The sequence below is a fragment of the Pestalotiopsis fici genome, assembly GCF_000516985.1.
Source record: "Pestalotiopsis fici W106-1 unplaced genomic scaffold PFICI_Scf_3, whole genome shotgun sequence".
Classification (NCBI taxonomy): domain Eukaryota; kingdom Fungi; phylum Ascomycota; class Sordariomycetes; order Amphisphaeriales; family Sporocadaceae; genus Pestalotiopsis; species Pestalotiopsis fici.
In genome coordinates this window covers 522,557-540,503 of record NW_006917093.1, presented here as the reverse complement: position 1 = coordinate 540,503, position 17,947 = coordinate 522,557, and the positions used below count along the sequence as shown (strand labels likewise).

General features: G+C 50.9%; 3 protein-coding genes across 3 annotated transcripts; 2 read left to right on the top strand and 1 right to left on the bottom strand.

The window, feature by feature from the left end:
- Positions 1-394: 394 nt before the first annotated feature.
- Positions 395-1,771, top strand: PFICI_04364 (uncharacterized protein; the record flags this gene model as incomplete). Its single annotated transcript, XM_007832945.1, has 1 exon — positions 395-1,771. One exon carries the CDS (start codon positions 395-397, stop codon positions 1,769-1,771), a length of 1,377 nt encoding a protein of 458 aa, XP_007831136.1.
- An 899-nt stretch (positions 1,772-2,670) lies between these two features.
- PFICI_04363 (uncharacterized protein) lies at positions 2,671-8,153 on the bottom strand (the record flags this gene model as incomplete). The annotated part of the gene is made up of 4 exons (XM_007832944.1): positions 2,671-3,385; positions 3,444-4,094; positions 4,156-7,791; positions 7,846-8,153. 4 exons carry the CDS (start codon positions 8,151-8,153, stop codon positions 2,671-2,673), a joined length of 5,310 nt encoding a protein of 1,769 aa, XP_007831135.1.
- A 3,953-nt stretch (positions 8,154-12,106) lies between these two features.
- On the top strand, positions 12,107-17,770 carry PFICI_04362 (uncharacterized protein; the record flags this gene model as incomplete). The annotated part of the gene is made up of 3 exons (XM_007832943.1): positions 12,107-12,411; positions 12,486-17,686; positions 17,739-17,770. 3 exons carry the CDS (start codon positions 12,107-12,109, stop codon positions 17,768-17,770), a joined length of 5,538 nt encoding a protein of 1,845 aa, XP_007831134.1.
- Positions 17,771-17,947: the final 177 nt, after the last annotated feature.

Below are 17,947 nucleotides of genomic sequence, written 5' to 3'. Positions count from 1 at the left end.
CAGTGACTCCATCTTCTACACTGGTGTCATCTACCACTAGCACTACAATTTATCACGGAGTGGAAATACAACAATAATTGTCAACTCCCCAAGCCAAAGAAATCCGGGTGCATCGTGAAAGACCGAGATGGACTGGGGAGCGGGTGTTGGTCAGTCTCGGTTGGGATCGGCATATTAAGGTATTATTATTCCATGCTCGATAAGCTTATCGTGGGGGTCCTTTCTCCTGGGGGATCCAATGGCGCGTGACATCACATCAGCAACGCCTGAATTTATGGCATTGGCCGCAAGGGTGGCATGACAATTCCCCCAATTTGTTACCTTACTTCTACACCGCTGGCCGTGCCGACGACAGAACAACAGCTGCTGTTTCACTTCACCACACAATGCCACCATGATACCTCTTAGACGGCCATTGGGGCAAATGCTGCCCAGGGCCGGATCAATAAGACATCCAGCTGCCCTCAAGTCGCCTTTTGACCAACTATGCCGTTTATCCTCAACCTCTGCGCCAGACCTCTCTCTTTCCGATAAGAAGTGGTCGCAACCTCCGAGCACCGCGACAGTAACCGATTCCGATGTCGCCAATCTGAGCAACCAACACCAGCACTCTCTGAGCTTGGCAGACCTCGTCAAACATGGCCGGCCTCCGCTGGCAGCCCAGTCGCTCTTCTCGTCAGCCAATTTCACCTTGAGCCTCCTACCAATCCGACTTGCCCACCGTATTCAGGCTCTGCGGAACCTGCCGTTCATCGTGGTATCCAACCCGAATATCAGCAAAATCTACAACAACTACCTACACTCCTTGTCGACTCTGTTGCCGTGGAAACACCGGACCATCTCCAATGTCGAAGGAGAGATACAGTTTACCTCGGTTCTGGCCGAGCTGGTGCACACGCACCAGGACACCATTCCGATTCTCGCCAAGGGCTTTCTCGAATGCCGCCGTTACATTTCACCTACCGAAGTGACACGATTTCTCGACGAGCATCTTCGTGCTCGTATTGGCACACGACTTATTGCCGAACAGCACATTGCGTTGCACTACTCTAGTGCCGTTCATTTTGACCCTGCCGCCAGCCCGACGCCATGTCCCGAGCATCCCAGCTTTATTGGAGTCATTGATACGGCCCTGTGTCCTGCCGACGTTGTCGACTCGTGTGCGAATTGGGTTGCCGAGATTTGTGAATACAAGTATGGCATTCGCCCAAGATGGATTGTCGACGGCGAACCGGACACTGCATTCGCCTATGTCCCCATGCACCTCGAATATATCCTCACGGAGCTTCTCAAGAACGCATTCCGTGCAACAATCGAGGGCCGCAACAGTAAGGAGCCTGTTGTCATTACCATTGCGCCGGAACCACCGGATGCCGGTCCCCCAAAGGTCAAGCTTGATCCTCCAGCCGAGAACAAAGGCGCTTTCCGTAGTGAGGCGATCAAGCCTCTGGATGACAATGCCCCCGGTGTGACTATTCGCATTCGAGATCGCGGCGGCGGCATCTCTCCCGAAGTACTACCAAACGTGTGGAGCTACAGCTTTACAACCTTTTCCGAGGAGGATTCTCCTGCAGGCGCAAACCCAGGTGATGCTCTGAGCGTCATTTCCAATGCCAACAGCGGTGGAAGTTCAATTGCAGGACTAGGCTATGGACTGCCCCTGAGCAGAGCATATGCCGAATATTTCGGTGGCGGAATCGCTGTTCAGAGCTTGCATGGCTGGGGAACAGACGTGTACCTTCGACTCAAGGGAGTGGGTAAAATACAATGATTTTGAAACGCCCAATTTGATTAGAGCAAGACGAGCGAGCATCTGCCAGATTTGTGTTTTCCCTTTCTCTCTCGTCTTTAGTTGGCGTTGTTTCATCGTCAAGACACTGGAGGTGTCCACACTGAGACAGATCCATTGGCACGTCAAGTCCACGGCGGCAGGTTCGTTTGTACATCATGTCATATGAGAGCTGGAACTATATTGTGATATCTGTCCTACCCTCGGCAGATCAAAATAGCGACAAGACATTTGTTGAAACCTGCTCAGCACATATCTTCTCCACAAATTTAACCAGTCGCAAACGTGAAAGAAAACGAGGTTAGAAACGATCACCGTAAGCTCTTTGGTCTCGGTGAATTTGAAAGACTCAACTACGAACTTTGCGGGTTTGTCTCAAAACTGACATGAAGCCATGATAAGAAACAAGGTTAAACTCATGCTGCCATCAAAGTCAATTTATGTGCAGGAATCTACGAGATCTGGTCAAGTGCTAAATCCACATGGACGAATAAGTCATATGCCCATCCTCGAGTCCGAATAAATTGCTAGAAAGCCACAAATATTGTATTACTTATGCTGTGATATAATGCTATGATATGTCCAAAGGATCGTAAGTTGAAGATGATTCCCATTAGATTCAATCCCAATTATGCTTTGCTTTCCAAATAAAAAATCATTGTGCAAAAAAAAGTTTGCACCAAAAAAAGTTTCCCTTACACACCCGATGCTAACTGATGAGCCGCCCAAAACTGATCCTCTATGAACGCCTTGATACCCAAAGTTTTGGTGCCGATCAAAAGTGAGAACTTGATGTTTTCAAACACCACATGACATGGACAAAATGTCTTGCGAGTCGGCTATTTACAATGCTTACTAAAGATGGGCAAATTTCCTTTTTTTTACATGTTGGCCAGCTCATTGTCGATTTGTCTGTCCATGAATGTTCTTCTCTCACCAGTCAACTCGGTTTGCAAGCGCTGCTCGACAAGAGCGCGGACTTGCTTCTTGGTGACCGTGTCGAGATCCACCTCGCGGAGGGTAGCTTGAATGGCATCGACAATCATGGCGTCGTCGGGACCAATGTGACCGCGTTGGAAATCGAACGAACTCTGGCTCTGGTGACCGGCGCCTTGTCCAAGCCGGGATCCACCGCTGTATCCGAGAGTCACTTGGGACTGGCGGTGCATGTCTCTGGAAGGCGAAATATTGGCTACGCTACGCAGGTTGGACACGCTGGGCCTGTCCTGGTATGGGCTGTTGATGCGTTGAATATCGCCAAAGGAAGCCGTGGACTGGCGGTTAATGTGGCCATCAGAGTATGGCATATATGCCGAGTTTCTGGACATGGAACCGTGACCAGGCGACTGAGCCGTGGGAGGCATAAACGTGGAGCGGTTGCCTTGAAGGCCGTGCAGTACCGACTGCTGACGGACGGAGCTGTAGACGGACTTCATATCGTCCATCTCGTATGCGTCGTCGAAGGGCTGAACTTCGGCCTTTTCAGAGTAGTTACCACGGCGGCCGGGGAGGTTGTTGAGAGCTGCGTAATCATCCCAACGCTGGAGAGGGATAGACCGTGGGTCAAATGTTTCGCCATCGACAGCAACAACTTGCCTATTTCATAGTTAGTCATGGACACTCAAGCAACATGGGAAAAACAGGAGAAACTTACTTGCTACCCTTTTCTCCAATAACGATACGCGTGTTACCCCAGGAGAAATCGTCTTGCTTCCAGAACGAGTAAATTGGGAGGATAAAGGAGTAGATAGGGAAGGCGATGATGTAAATAATCATCCAACCAATGTGCTGCCACTGTCGCTTGAGGATAAAGATGATTGCTTGAAGACCGTATACTGCTGCCAACATGATGATGGAAATCATAGGGAATTGGCCAGTGTTGGTGGCCACACGGTAGATCAGGTAAGCGAGATAGATGGTGGTTGCAGGCAGAATGATGGTACCAGTGAGATCGATAAAGACGACAAAACGCATCGAGAAACAGCAGAATCCGCACATGTCCTTGAGCATCATCAGTTCGACCAGGTTGTGAATGGTAGAGTTGATCCATCGTCGTCTTTGGGACAACAGAACCGCCCACTCTTCGGGTGCTGCCGTCTGACAGTACGCGTCGGCGATGAATTTGTAGGACATGTAAGGGAAGTACTTGGTCATGAGCGTGGTCAGGTAACGATCCTCTCCGAGAGACAAGAGATTCTTCTTGTGGAGAGTGTCAACGTTGCAGACACTATACTCGCGAATCACACCATCAGCAATCAGCAGCGGCTTGCCCTTGTCAGCAGTGCGCAGACGGTACATGGAGAAACTATTACATTGTTAGCATTTGCATTACACCTTAAACGACAGTGAAGATATGATTTACTTACCAACCAGGAAGACAGGTAACACTGCCAAAGAGGGATTCGAAAGCCTTTGCGAGATGGTGGGAAATGAAGTATTCGTAGACCTGAATCATACTCCACCATGATCTTTCCTCGTTTTGCAAAGCAGTCTCACCACAGATACCGGCAATCTTGGAGTTGTTGGCACAAGCGGCAACCAGCCTGTTGAGAGAATCCTCGCGAACAGACGTATCGGCATCAACCATGAGTAGATATTCATACAGCTCGGGATCCACGCCAATAATGTTGTTGATCTGGTGGAAGATTTCCAGCTCCAAGGGGTTCATGGGAGAACGGTGGTGGACACGGTTGAGGAAGCTCATCAACAAGATCTGAGAGTCACGCTTTCCACGGTTGCCGGGCTTGGCCTTGGTCTGTTCAGATTCCTTACCAACCTTGACAATGACAAGGTAAGGAACAACATTGCCTTCAAACTCGTAGAGACCAGAGTAGACCTTTCCGTAGTTGAGCTGCTCATTGCCAGCTCCGACGGACTTGAATGGAAGTGCAGGAGGATCAACCTTGGGGTCGACACCTAGGATATCGAGCACAATCTTGGGCGTGGGACGGTCGTTGCCCTTACCAATAATAACACCATCGCAAATAACACAAATGAGCTTCCGCTTGTTGTCATACTGTAGAGCAGTCAAGGAGTCGAGAGCCTTTCTTAGCGAGTCCTCGTCCTCGGTGTAGGCAGGCACCTGGCAGATAACAAACTTGTCCTGGGGAGATGGCCGGCGCTTGGAACCAAATTGCAAAGCAGAGACGAACTTGAGCAGAATAACGGCGCACAGGATAATGGTAAAGGCCAAAAGGAGGTAGTTGTTGACCTGGCAGCGAGCAGAATACCGGAAATCGGGAATACCAACATAAAAGGTGTTCTTGATGCAGTTGAGACTGTTCATGGCAGTGGCATATGCCGTCGCATTGGTCTTGACACTGTTGATATGCTCGTTCCAGTTTGACGTGATATCCTGGCCGGGGTTCTCCTTGACGGCGTTTACGAGTGTGGTATCCAAAAAGTTGTGGGCAGTGTCGGTATAATATTTGATGGTGACGAAATAGTCGGTCAAGTCGTAGATACCGCCATCGTAGATCACCCACATGTGGCTGTTATCAGAACCATCCGTCTCCACGTCTGACTTGTCCCAGACCAGGTCACCGTGATAATACTCCTTGATGCGGGGCTCAAAGTAGTCACTGTACCAGGTATCTGACGCGAGCTTCGAGGTTGTGTCGGGCTGAAGGTAGCCAGTATAGTGAATGCCTTCAGTCAACTCGGGTGTGCTGTTCTGCTTGAGGTAGGTAGTCCTGTCAATGCCGAGTCCAGGACAAGTCAACGGCAAGGGGGCGACAAAGTACTCGGAAAGATCCAGACCAGCAAACTGCTCCATGTTGCTCGAACTTGTCTCAGTATCCGTGTCACTGTGCTGCAATTTGTAGAATTTCGAAATATCGTAGACTTTTCCGTGAATGCTGACCCAGAAATCCGCGGAACCCATGTGAGTGGCGACCTCGTCCCGGTCCCATGCCTTGTCGGAATTGGGGCAAAGCAACTGACCAAACCAGATAATCCAGAAAATGATGATGGCGTTGGCAAGGGCAATCAGGAACACGAGAACCACCTTTTCACGCCAGGCCATACGGACATCGGGTCGCTTCATGCGACCGACGTACTTGAGCAGAGGCGATGGAATCCAGAAAGTAAGCGTCCACACCAACATGACCCAAGCTCTTCGGCCAAAGGTCACGCTCTCAGTTTCAACATGCTTTCCTTGAGCAAGGTCCGGATCGAGGTTGTTGCCAAAATCACCACCGCTGGTGTAATAGATCTGGTCACGATGACTGTCTCCCTTGTTGCCAAGACCGTAATCACCAGAGCTCAGATTTCGCATGGCACTAGGAGCTATAGATGGAGCAGCAAGGCCTTGCTGCGCCAAGGTAATCTGACTTTGGTTGCGAGAGTGCACCATATGGTCATTGCTCATGTTGGAGTTCTGGTCCATGAATGGACCACCAAAATAGCCGCTGCCAGTGTTGGAGTAGCCCGTTTCGAGGGCCCCAGAAGGAAGCATCATGCTGGCTCCCATGGGCATGTCGGCGGGCTTCATGTCCAGCATACTCTCGGCTTCCCACCAGGCGGACTCGCGCATCCAAACGCGTTCGCGCCCCACAACGACCTCGCCGTTGCTCCAGCCTCTTTCAAGGATCCACGTTTCGATGCCTTCACGGCCGTCACGGCAGCCCAACGGAGCAAAACGAGTGGTGAACTCCTCCAGATCAAAATCAGCCGTAAAGTCCAGATTCTTATTCCGGCGGTTCGCCCACTCGGGCAGCCTCCAAGCTCGGAGCTGGCGCGAGACGGTGCCTGCAGACCAAGCAGAAGTGATCGATGGCAGTGCTGCTAGACTGGCAGGTGTATCATCGGTCGGGTGGATGGAAAGGTGATACCAAGCACGGCTGCTGGCAAGCACCGAGGAGAGATCGAACCGCCCAGCGCGGCCAAGATTGATGCCTGCTCCTGCTACGGGAAAGAGGAGCTTCTTCAGGAAGCCATCGTCATCCCCGGCGAGGCCCACCTTTTCGAGGACAACTTCCCTCTTCTCGAGTTCATGCTGCCTGTCGCGGCCTGCTGGTCCAGTCATGATACCGAGCTCTGGCCCGACTTCAGCCACAGCATTCTGCATTTCTCGCAAAACGGAGCTGCCCGCCGCAATCACTTCTACACCATCATCCTTCATCTCAGCGTTGATTCCAGTCGAGTCATCAAAAATGCCACGCATAGCGACGGCCTTGCCGAGGGTAGGGTCCGGAATTTCAACGACCGTGATGCAGACGGTATCATTGCTGGAATCATGGCCATCGAGGGAATCTGCGCCATCTCGCGTACGGGAAAGTTGAACGGCAATGGCCTCATTCGCCCTTGAAATGACCCAATCAACCAAAGCCTCGTAAAGACCTCCGACCAGAGTCTGCCTATCCTCGGTACTGCATTGACGTGCCAACACCTCAGGGTCTAGTCCGAGCAATCCACCAACATCTTCACAAATGTCGTCTAGGAGATCCCCATCTACGCTATAGTCGATTGTGTTGCCAAGCTTGAGTAGACCAGCAAGAGTAGAGATGAAGTTGCGGTGCGCAGACCCCTTGATACCAATCTCTTTGAGAGCAGCTCTGAAATCATCGGCAGCAGCTGCGTCGTCGGCGGTTGGCAGATAGGACGGCGGGTCATAAGTGCCAGATTTGGCGAGGAGAGAGTAGCTCGCAGCTGGCTTAAGGCCGAGAAATTCGCGTTCGGCCGGCGTCGAAGCCGAGGTCAGCAAGTAGTAGAAGACATCAAAGGCTCGGTATCCCGCTTCCGCAGGAATATTCAAGAGACCTTTTGCTGTGTCGATTCCGCCCTGAGACAGTGCAAGCGTGGTAGCAGTTAAGTTGCCTGTGAGGTTGAGAGTCAAGGTGACACCGAGAGCAGCTTGAAGGGGCGTTGAAGGGTTGTACGGAGTGACGCAGTGGATAAACGGTCTGATTGCTTCGAGAGCTGCAAACAGGGACGACGGAAGAGATAGAGGGAGCGTTTGAAGAAATGGTGCCAGAACAGATGGCGTCGATGTGTGCAAAGAGCTATATCATGTCAGTCCATCTCAAGTAATCCTCTGTAGACAAAGGTAAACAAACCTCAGGACAATGCAACCATCCTCTGCGCGACGTCGTGCGTGTTCCCAGGCACGAGCAGCCAAACTAGCATCGACAGTACCACCTGTCCTCCCGTCAGGTCCAACCTGAGCCGCGGTCAACCACGTGTTGACGACTATACTCGTCGCAGCATCGAGCTGGTATGGCTGGGAAGACAAGTAAATATTATGAGTTCCATTCAGCAATGTTGTAGTTGAGACTTGGGATGCCTGCTGTCCTGGTCCTCGATGTCCAGTGGCAGAGTCGGAAGCCACCGAGTACATTGACATGCGGGCTTGGTGGTTAGCCATGTTGTATTTTAATTGTCGACTCGCGTTGTCCTTGCGGACAATCACGATGTTTTTGGCTACTCAAGAAACTGTGGAGGTTTTAGTTCAACACCACGAGTGCTGAGCGGCAAGAAACGTGTATCAAACGTCAATTGACGCTCATAGCATGCGTTTATCTTTTGAGTAAAAGACGGTCAAGCCAACAAGATGCGGGTATGCAGGATGAAAGTTCAGGAAGGAGGAGTGTAATCTTCCTGTTCGCTGGGCAACACCTCTCCCGATGTAAAGATGCCGCAACTATGCCGAATCTTTCAATAGATTTTCAAAAAGGTATTAAGAAAAACGATAGTAGAGTAAGCCGCCAAAGCGAGTGAGCAGGCTAGGAACGAGCAAACAGTATAGCAAAGGAAAATAGAGAAGGCTTCTCGAAAGAAAAACACAACTTCCCTTGTGAATGACGATGATGAAAGGGAAGCTGTATGTGTGAGTGTGTGCAAGGTAGGCAACGTCCCCTATGGTAGGTAGCAGAGCAGTCCGAAAAAAGATCACTAGCCAGCCAACGTTTACTGGTTCAGGGCAGCAGCAGAATGTCCGGCGGGCGCATGAGACAAGTTGCGCATTTGCGCCAGTCCGGAAAGGCTATTTTTGCATAAAGATATTAAGGTGCTGGACCGGCTAAGGATGGTGTCGATCTGGTTCTGTTTGTCCGGGGAGTGGTGCGGCACCAGCTTCTCTCTGGTGGTGTTCTGCTCATAGGATTGGCAAGAATCATTGGCCCTGCACTGAACCGCCGCGTGAGACCCAGTCCTACCATGCCATTTCCATGCCCTGCTTGGCTTGCTTGCCTGCCTGCTACCTATGGAGACCGAACTGCCCGCGTCTTGTTGACTGGAGTTGTGCATGAGGAGGGCCCGTAATTCAGGGAATACGAAGCGGCGAAATGGAGCCCTGCCCTGCCCTGCCCACCCTGCAAAGACCCAGATGATCTGAACATCCGATGCCGTGCTGGGGTCACTGGCTGGCCTTGCTGGTCAGCAAAGAAGCGAGGGAAAAGGACTGGCAACACCAGCTGGAGCAGGCCGAGGAGCCCTGCCCGATTGGGGTCTAGTCTTAGCCTCCCAAGAAACTGGCCCCCTTAAATTGTGGAATGAGGCCACCCAACAGCATTGAAAAAGCTCGTGTGCACTGGAGTCGTCTGGGTAAGACTAAACCGTCGCTGCAACACGGTCGAGGCCGTCACGAACATGGCGGAGCACTGGCTAATACGATCGAAACCCAAGCGCGTTTGCCCTTGACAAGAAGAGCCCTCTGCCCTTTCGAGTCCTTGACATTGACAAGCGATCAGCGGATCTGCCGAGTCCATCGCCAGTAGCATGTATTTGACAGCTGTTCTGTCCTGTTATGGTTTTGTCATGGAACGGGTGGCTGTTTCGTGACGTATTTCGCTCAAGATGTAGAGGAAGCATACAGTGAGAGAGAGGGTTTGGGTATGATTTGGTTTTCATTACAGCACTGCCATGTGAAGAAAATGCACCTCGGGAATTTGTGCATATATCCTTTGCCATGTTGCACAAAATGGTTTGCGACCAAGAGGATCCTCAGACTCTGGTACCACTGCAAATCAGATTCTAAGTTGAAATAGACTTTACAAACTCTAACGGTAGAACAAATCCCCAGTTTGCGTAACCATGCAGAGAAAGCGTGTGTGCTCGTGGATGGACGACGCGTGGAGCAGCGGCAGCATTCAATTTGAGCACACATTCTTGATTCCTTCCGTATAATATTCTTACACATGTACCGTTTATTAAACCACAATCGATGAATGGCTGAAGCCGTATGTACACGAGCCGGTACAGCCTCTTTACTTGATGGTGTTCAACTGTCTCATCGGCCGCCAGTGTTCTTAGCCAGAATAGATTTGCGGCGCCCAACTAGATGGGAAAAGGCGTCTAGGGGGAAAAAAAAAATCGTAATGATCGATACCCGCTGACTGAACGTCTGATACACCCGCTGCTCCGCCACGCTATTCGCGCCAAGGGTCAGAGGTGAGGAAAAAAAAAAAGGTCAGCTCCTCATCAATGTCACGTTCCCTTGTCGTATGCAAAACCTACCATCAAGACCGTCGGAGAGACGAATTGATGACAATATCAAAAAGCATGGTCAAGTAGCAGAGTCATAGGTAGGTAGCTTTGCACGCTGACCAGCCTTGCCAGCTCATCATCAACAGGACTTGTCAGTCGTGTAAGCTGACAACACTCGTCCAACGCCGGATTCTCTCGTTGCCCGCTGGCGGAAAGCTGAGCAGAGATCAGTCAGTAGCACCAGCCCCTATGCAATCAACCAACCAAAATGTGAACGTGATAGGGCTGGTTGCAGTCGCCGCAATTGCAGCCGGCCGAGAGCAGCGCGTGCATCGCATGTGCTCGACTCGCCAAAGTCCGAATTGACTGCTTGGCTGCCTTGCTTTTTCGTAGCATCAATGATGTAAATGTCTACCTACCAACTGTGCATGCATTGGCATTTGCTATATGTATGAACAATATTGTGTATGCGCAACGAGAAACCCAATCAACTGCTGCTCACTCTTAAAACAGAGTGATATCGACAATTAGACTGTGCCTCACTGACGAATTTTAATATTATTATTGATTCCATCAGCGGAATATTGAAGAAGCCCAGAAATGGTCAAATTGAAGATTCAATTAGTACTAGCCAAAAGGAAAAATTTACCGAATGCCTACTGTGTAATTATTGTGACCTTCCCCCTGACAGGCGCGCCGTACTACGTCGCTGGCCACTACAAACTGGGTTGAACTACCTGCCTTAGGACAAGGGGCCGAGACCAATCGGTCTTTACTAGCGGTTCTCGAGTTTCTTTTTTAGGGATCAATACGGAGAGGTCTGGTGGTAGTCTGGGTGCGAGGTCCTAGTCAGGTACCTACCTACTGCCTACATTTACCTTTGGTACCATCTGCACACTGGATCCAGGAGGAAGTACCTACTGAGCGCACTAGAATCATACATGCATAGTACTTGCAGCCAACGGCGAGACCCGCCTGCTGGGTGACAATGTAAACAATTGTACGTAAAAATAGGATTGGAATTTTTTCAGTTTTCCATTCTCTCGTCCGCTTTCCCACCGAGATGCTAGATCTTGGTTCCGCTCGATTGGATAATGGATTGATGTTGATCAGGCTGGTCCCGTTAGGATTTCGAGCGGCCAGAACAGATATTATGTATCGGAAAAACAGATCATGGAGACCAATCTCAATTTCTCAAAGATTGATTGATTCACCGGAGGGATAGTGGACAGTCCACTAATTCGGGGATCCCAGCGCTCAGGGCCATCAGTGTTGCAGCCCATTGCCCATATGGTATGCCCAGTATTGATGTACATGAGCTGGGTACCTGCTAGGTAAGGTAGCGTCGTACATTAGTGGCAATCAAGACGAGGTACATCGTATCCTGCGACCCGCCTGCGCTTCAGGTCTGTTGCGCCGGCCGTCCCATCCTCAGATCAGACAGAAGCAGCAAAGCACTGCACTGCGCCCGAAGAAAACATTACCTTGGCTGAGAGTCAGCACGCCTCGAACATGCACAGCTTGCTTCCAGAATCCTATCTGTCCGTGTTGGAAAGCAATTTGGTCATTCGGGAAAAGCAGCGTTGTGGACGGTGATCTTCTCACAGTCGTTATTCTTCTTGTTTCTTCTCTTCATATCTGTTGTCGACTATACACACACATTCGTTCTGTAGTAGCAACCTTAATCCTTCGATACTCTGCATACACTCGCTCAGCACCGACTTACACCCCATCTAGCCGCCGTTTTGCAGCTACTCAGGGGAGTCTCATAGAGAGTCTTGCACTTCCCACGCACCATTTAGTCGGAATCTCGCCTTTCAAGACGCCTTTGTTTTCCTCCATTGACTGGCAAAAGGGTCTCTGGGAAGCGCCATCTCTGGCGGTTTAGCCATCATGGCCCTCAACATCCCACTGGGATCCGGCGGAGGAGCCCACACGCAGCCCTCGTTGCCTTCGCTGCCGGCACATCTTCAGTCTGACACTCACATCACGGCACATCTCGCCAGCCGCTTTCATGTGTCAATTCCGACTGCTCGGCTTTCTTCGCACGCACTGGTGTCTTTAAACACCTATACATCGTCGACCAAGGGTGTTGATGGCGGCAAAGAGGGCAGCGCCATGGCCGGCGCCGAAGACATGGCCGACAGGTCGTACATTCGGCTCGGACACAGGTCTGAGAACCAGGCCATCGTTTTCCTGTAAGTCACGGACAGGGTCCAGAGATTGTATAAATATGTTCTTGTTGGTCGGTGTTCTAACTTTTTGTTTTCAGTGGTGAATCGGGCTCCGGAAAGACGACGATTCGAAGCCATCTCTTGACTGCTCTTCTCAACAAATCCTCGACGCCGCTGTCCGCAAAGGCTTCCCTCGCTGCCTACGTCTTTGATACCCTCACGACGACCAAGACAGCAACGACACATACCGCTTCCAAGTCGGGTCTGTTCTACGAGCTGCAATACGATACAGCATCAACGACCAATCCCCTTTTGATTGGTGCTAAGCTGTTGGACCACCGTCTGGAAAGAAGTAGAATCGCCGAGGTTCCAACAGGAGAGAGAAACTTCCATGTGCTCTACTACTTGCTGGCTGGAACGAGTGATGCGGAAAAGTCGCATCTTGGTATCGATACACCTCGCGATGCTGCCGGCCAGAGGCGATGGAAGTACTTGGGTCACCCCACGCAGCTCAAAGTTGGCATCAACGATGCTGAGGGTTTTCAGCTCTTCAAGAATGCTCTGCGAAAGCTTGAGTTTCCCCGAAGTGAAATTGCCGAAATCTGCCAGATTCTTGCGTGTATCCTGCACATTGGACAACTTGAATTCGAGACAACCTCAGATACCACCCCGACGGCCGACGATAGTGGTGGTTTCTCCCACGAGGGTGGCCAGACAATAACTGGTGCCAAGAACAAGGATGTTTTGGGAATAATTGCCGCCTTCTTGGGAGTAAGCTCGGCCGACCTGCAAAGCACCATGGGCTACAAGACCAAGATGATTCACCGCGAGAGAGTGACGGTCATGCTTGACCCCAAGGGAGCTCGTGCAAATGCAGACGAACTTGCCCGCACACTCTACTCTTTGTTGGTTGCCTATGTCATTGAGACCATTAACCAGAAGATTTGTGCTCCTGAAGAGTCCATCTCCAACACCATTTCTATTGTGGACTTCCCTGGCTTCTCCCAGCAATCCTCGACTGGTAATGCTCTTGACCAGCTCTTGAACAATGCCGCCGTGGAATCCCTGTACAACTTTACTTTGCAGAACTTTTTCGATCGCAAGGCAGACTTGCTTGACACTGAGGAAGTCTCTGTCGCAGCGACGAGCTATTTCGACAATTCAGATGCTGTCAAGTGTCTCTTGAAACCTGGCAATGGATTGTTGAGCATCTTGGATGACCAGACCAGACGGCATCGCACTGATCTCCAGTTCCTCGAGAGTTGCCGCAAGCGATTCGATGGCAAGAACCCTGCCATTCTGGTGGGTTCTGCTCAGGCCAAGCTTCCAGGTAGCAACTTTTTCACGGAGAACACAGCCGCTTCCTTTACAGTTAGGCACTTTGCCGGTGAAGTCGAATACCCTATCAAGGGACTCGTCGAAGAGAATGGCGAGGTCATCTCTGGTGATCTGATGAACCTGGTAAACTCCAGCAAGAATGACTTTGTCGTCCGTCTGTTTGGCCAGGAAGCTCTCCAGACTGTCATGCACCCCAAGGAAAAGTCCACCGTCATGCAGGCATCTGTGAGCTCCAAGCCCATGAGACAGCCGAGTGTCATGTCTCGCAAGGGAGGAAGGGCCGGTCGCGCGAACCGCATGAGGCAGAGCTCGGTGGACGATTTTGGCAGTGACGCTGAATCCCGGCATGAGGGCAGAGGTTCTGATTCAAAGAAGAGCAGCCGCCCATCCGAGCAGGGCGCCTCTGGACAGTTCCTAGCCTCCGTGGACAATGTGAAGCAATCTCTTTCAGCGCCAAACACGAACGCATATTTCGTATTCTGTCTCAAGCCAAACGATCGACGAATTGCGAACCAATTCGACAGCAAGTGCGTTCGGACCCAGGTGCAGACCTTTGGAATAGCCGAGATTAGCCAGCGTCTTCGATCTGCCGACTTCAGTCTGTTCCTTCCCTTTGGCGAGTTCCTGGGCCTTGCTGATGCCGACACCATTCTGGTCGGCAGTGAACGGGAAAAGGTCGAAATGGTGGTACATGACAGACAATGGCCCAGCAACGAAGTCCAAATCGGATCCACTGGCGTGTTCCTCAGTGAAAGATGCTGGATGGAAGTTGCCCAGCTCGAGGGTCACTCAGCATCCGGCCGATACCCCTCGGACGCCGGTGATGGCCAGACTCCTTCGCCTGGCGCATTTGGTGCCTCCAAGGAGCGACTCTTCCACTCTGGAAACACGCCTCTTCTGCACAGCAAGGAGAGAAGTGGCTACTTTGGCGGTGACAGCGATGCTCGCTCTGACGCTGGAGTCTCGGCTTTCGGAGCTGGTGATATGTTTAAAAACCTGGACACCAGAGAGCAAATGGCGGAGCGTGGCAATGAAAAGTCCCTCGTTGAAGTCGAAGAATTCAGGGATAGTCCAAGCCGAAAGCGCTGGGTGTTTACCACCTATCTCCTAACGTGGTTCATCCCAGATTTCCTCATTCGATGGTGCGGCATGCCCCGAAAGGATGTCCGCATGGCTTGGAGGGAGAAGCTTGCCATTAACATTATCATCTGGTTCAGTTGTTTGGTGGCAGTCTTTTTCATTATCATCTTCCCTATGCTTATCTGTCCCAAGCAGTATGTCTTCAGCACAGAAGAATTGTCGTCTTACAATGGCAAGTCTGGGTCGGATGGCTCCTACATCGCTATCCGCGGCCAGGTCTTTGATCTTGAGGCATATCTCCCCTCGCATTATCCACCGTACATTACTGAGAAAACCATTACTCAGTACGCCGGCTCGGATGCCAGTGACCTGTTCCCGGTTCAGATCTCAGCCTTGTGTCAAGGAACCACTGGCTCGGTCGATCCATCGGTCAGTTTCGGCAATAGCACGAACTATTACGCACAATACCACGACTTCCGCTACAACACAGATCTCTACCAACCTGACTGGTTCTACGAGAAGATGGTCGAGCTCAAGGCCAGTTACAAAAAGGGCAACATTGGCTATTCTGCCGAATACGTCTCAACTTTGGCGGGCAAGAGCAATTACATTGCAATGCTAAATGGCCGTGTCTACGATATGACAGACTATATACGCGGCAGTGTCAGCCTCCAGACTCCAAAGGGTGTAAATGCCTCGAGTGATTCATCTCTGCTAGATTTCATGGACGATCTCGTGGTTACTCTCTTCCAATTGAAGTCGGGCACAGATGTTACCAAGCTTTGGGACTCACTGGATCTTCAAACGGACGAGCGCAAACGCCAACAGCTTTGTTTAGACAATCTGTTCTATGTTGGAGACGTTGATACCAGAAATTCAGCTCGCTGTCAGTTTGCCGAGTACCTGGTTTTGGCCATCTCTATCATTCTATGCTGTATCATTGGTTTCAAGTTCTTTGCTGCTCTGCACTTTGGTGGCAAAAATATGCCAGAGAACCTAGACAAGTTCATCATGTGTCAGATCCCGGCTTATACAGAAGATGAAGATTCGCTTCGTCGTGCCATTGACTCCGCCGCACGCATGCACTATGATGACAAGCGAAAGCTGCTCGTCATTGTCTGTGATGGTATGATTATTGGTCAAGGTAACGATCGACCCACGCCTCGCATTGTTCTCGACATTTTGGGCGTTTCGGAGACTGTCGACCCAGAACCTCTCAGCTTCGAATCGCTCGGTGAAGGTCTCAAGCAGCATAACATGGGCAAGGTCTACTCTGGCTTGTACGAAGTCCAAGGTCACATTGTGCCTTTCCTCGTCGTTGTCAAGGTCGGAAAGCCATCCGAGGTTTCGCGTCCTGGAAACCGTGGCAAGCGTGACTCGCAGATGATCATCATGCGTTTCCTCAACCGCGTCCACTATAATCTGGCTATGAGTCCTCTGGAGCTCGAGATTTATCACCAGATCCGAAACATTATCGGCGTCAACCCGACATTCTATGAGTTTATGCTGCAAATCGACGCTGATACCGTTGTCGCACCCGACTCCGCAACTCGCTTTGTCGCCGCCTTCCTGGATGATACGAGATTGATTGCCTGCTGTGGTGAAACCGCCCTGACCAACGCCAAGGCATCATACATTACGATGATTCAGGTGTACGAATACTTCATCTCACACAACCTTGCCAAGGCCTTTGAAAGCTTGTTTGGTAGTGTCACTTGTTTGCCTGGTTGTTTCTCCATGTACCGTATTCGTGCCGCCGAGACCGGAAAGCCTCTCTTTGTGAGCAAGGACGTTGTCGAAAACTACGCCACAATCCGTGTCGATACTCTGCACATGAAGAACTTGCTCCACCTGGGTGAGGATCGATACCTGACCACGCTTCTCCTCAAGTTCCACAGCAAGTTCAAGACAAAGTACATCAGCCGAGCCCACGCCTGGACTATTGCGCCCGACACTTGGCAAGTCTTCCTTTCTCAACGTCGACGATGGATCAACTCTACGGTGCACAATCTGATGGAGCTTATGCCCATGGCTCAGCTCTGTGGTTTCTGCTGCTTTAGTATGCGTTTCATCGTTTTCGTCGATCTCATGTCCACTGTTGTCCAGCCTGTTACGGTTGCCTACATTGTATATCTCATCGTTGAGGTGGCTACCAAGTCAACTGTGATTCCGCTGACTGCTTTTATCATGCTGGGTGCCATTTATGGTCTCCAAGCCCTAATCTTCATCTTCCGCCGAAAGTGGGAAATGATTGGATGGATGATTCTGTACATCCTTGCCATTCCCGTCTTTTCCTTTGGTCTGCCGCTGTACGCCTTTTGGCACATGGACGACTTTAACTGGGGTAACACACGTGTCGTTGCTGGCGAAAGAGGCAAGAAGGTTGTTGTCACAGACGAAGGCAAATTCGACCCAGCCTCCATCCCTCGCAAGAAGTGGGAGGAATACCAGGCCGAGCTCTGGGACGCCCAGACTGCCCACGACGACACCCGCTCCGAGGTCTCGGGCTACAGCTACGCCACCAAGCAAGGTGCTGCTGTCACGGAGTTCTACGCTGGTAGTCGCAATGGCTCGACGCACGGTCTCATTCCTCCCTACAACATGGCGGGTGCTGGGCACATGTCTCGCATGTCGCTTGCGCCGTCTGAGATGATGGGCAACCGTATGAGTCAATATGGTGGTTCGCAATTCTTCAACAACCCACAAGAGATGGAAATGTCCAACCTGGCCGGCGTGCCAAGTGACGATGCTTTGTTGGCCGAGATTCGTGAGATTCTGCGCACAGCTGACTTGATGACCGTCACCAAGAAGGGCATTAAGCAAGAGCTCGAGAGACGCTTCAATGTTCCTCTCGAATCGAGAAGGGCATACATCAACAATGGTACGTTTAAACTGTGTGTTTCATGAGATCTTGAAAACTAACTATGCAATAGCTACCGAAGCTCTGCTATCTGGTCAATTGTAAGAAGCATGGAGGCTCTTGCAAGTTTACCCCCTTTCCTGACTGGGACCCGAGTCAACGGTTTTTTTCATGGGAAAAATTACATAATATAATGCATTCTCGGCGACAGCATCAAGACGGTTAACGAAAAAAGTGGATATGGCGCATGTCCATAGCATAATACTGGCCTTTTCTTTTAGC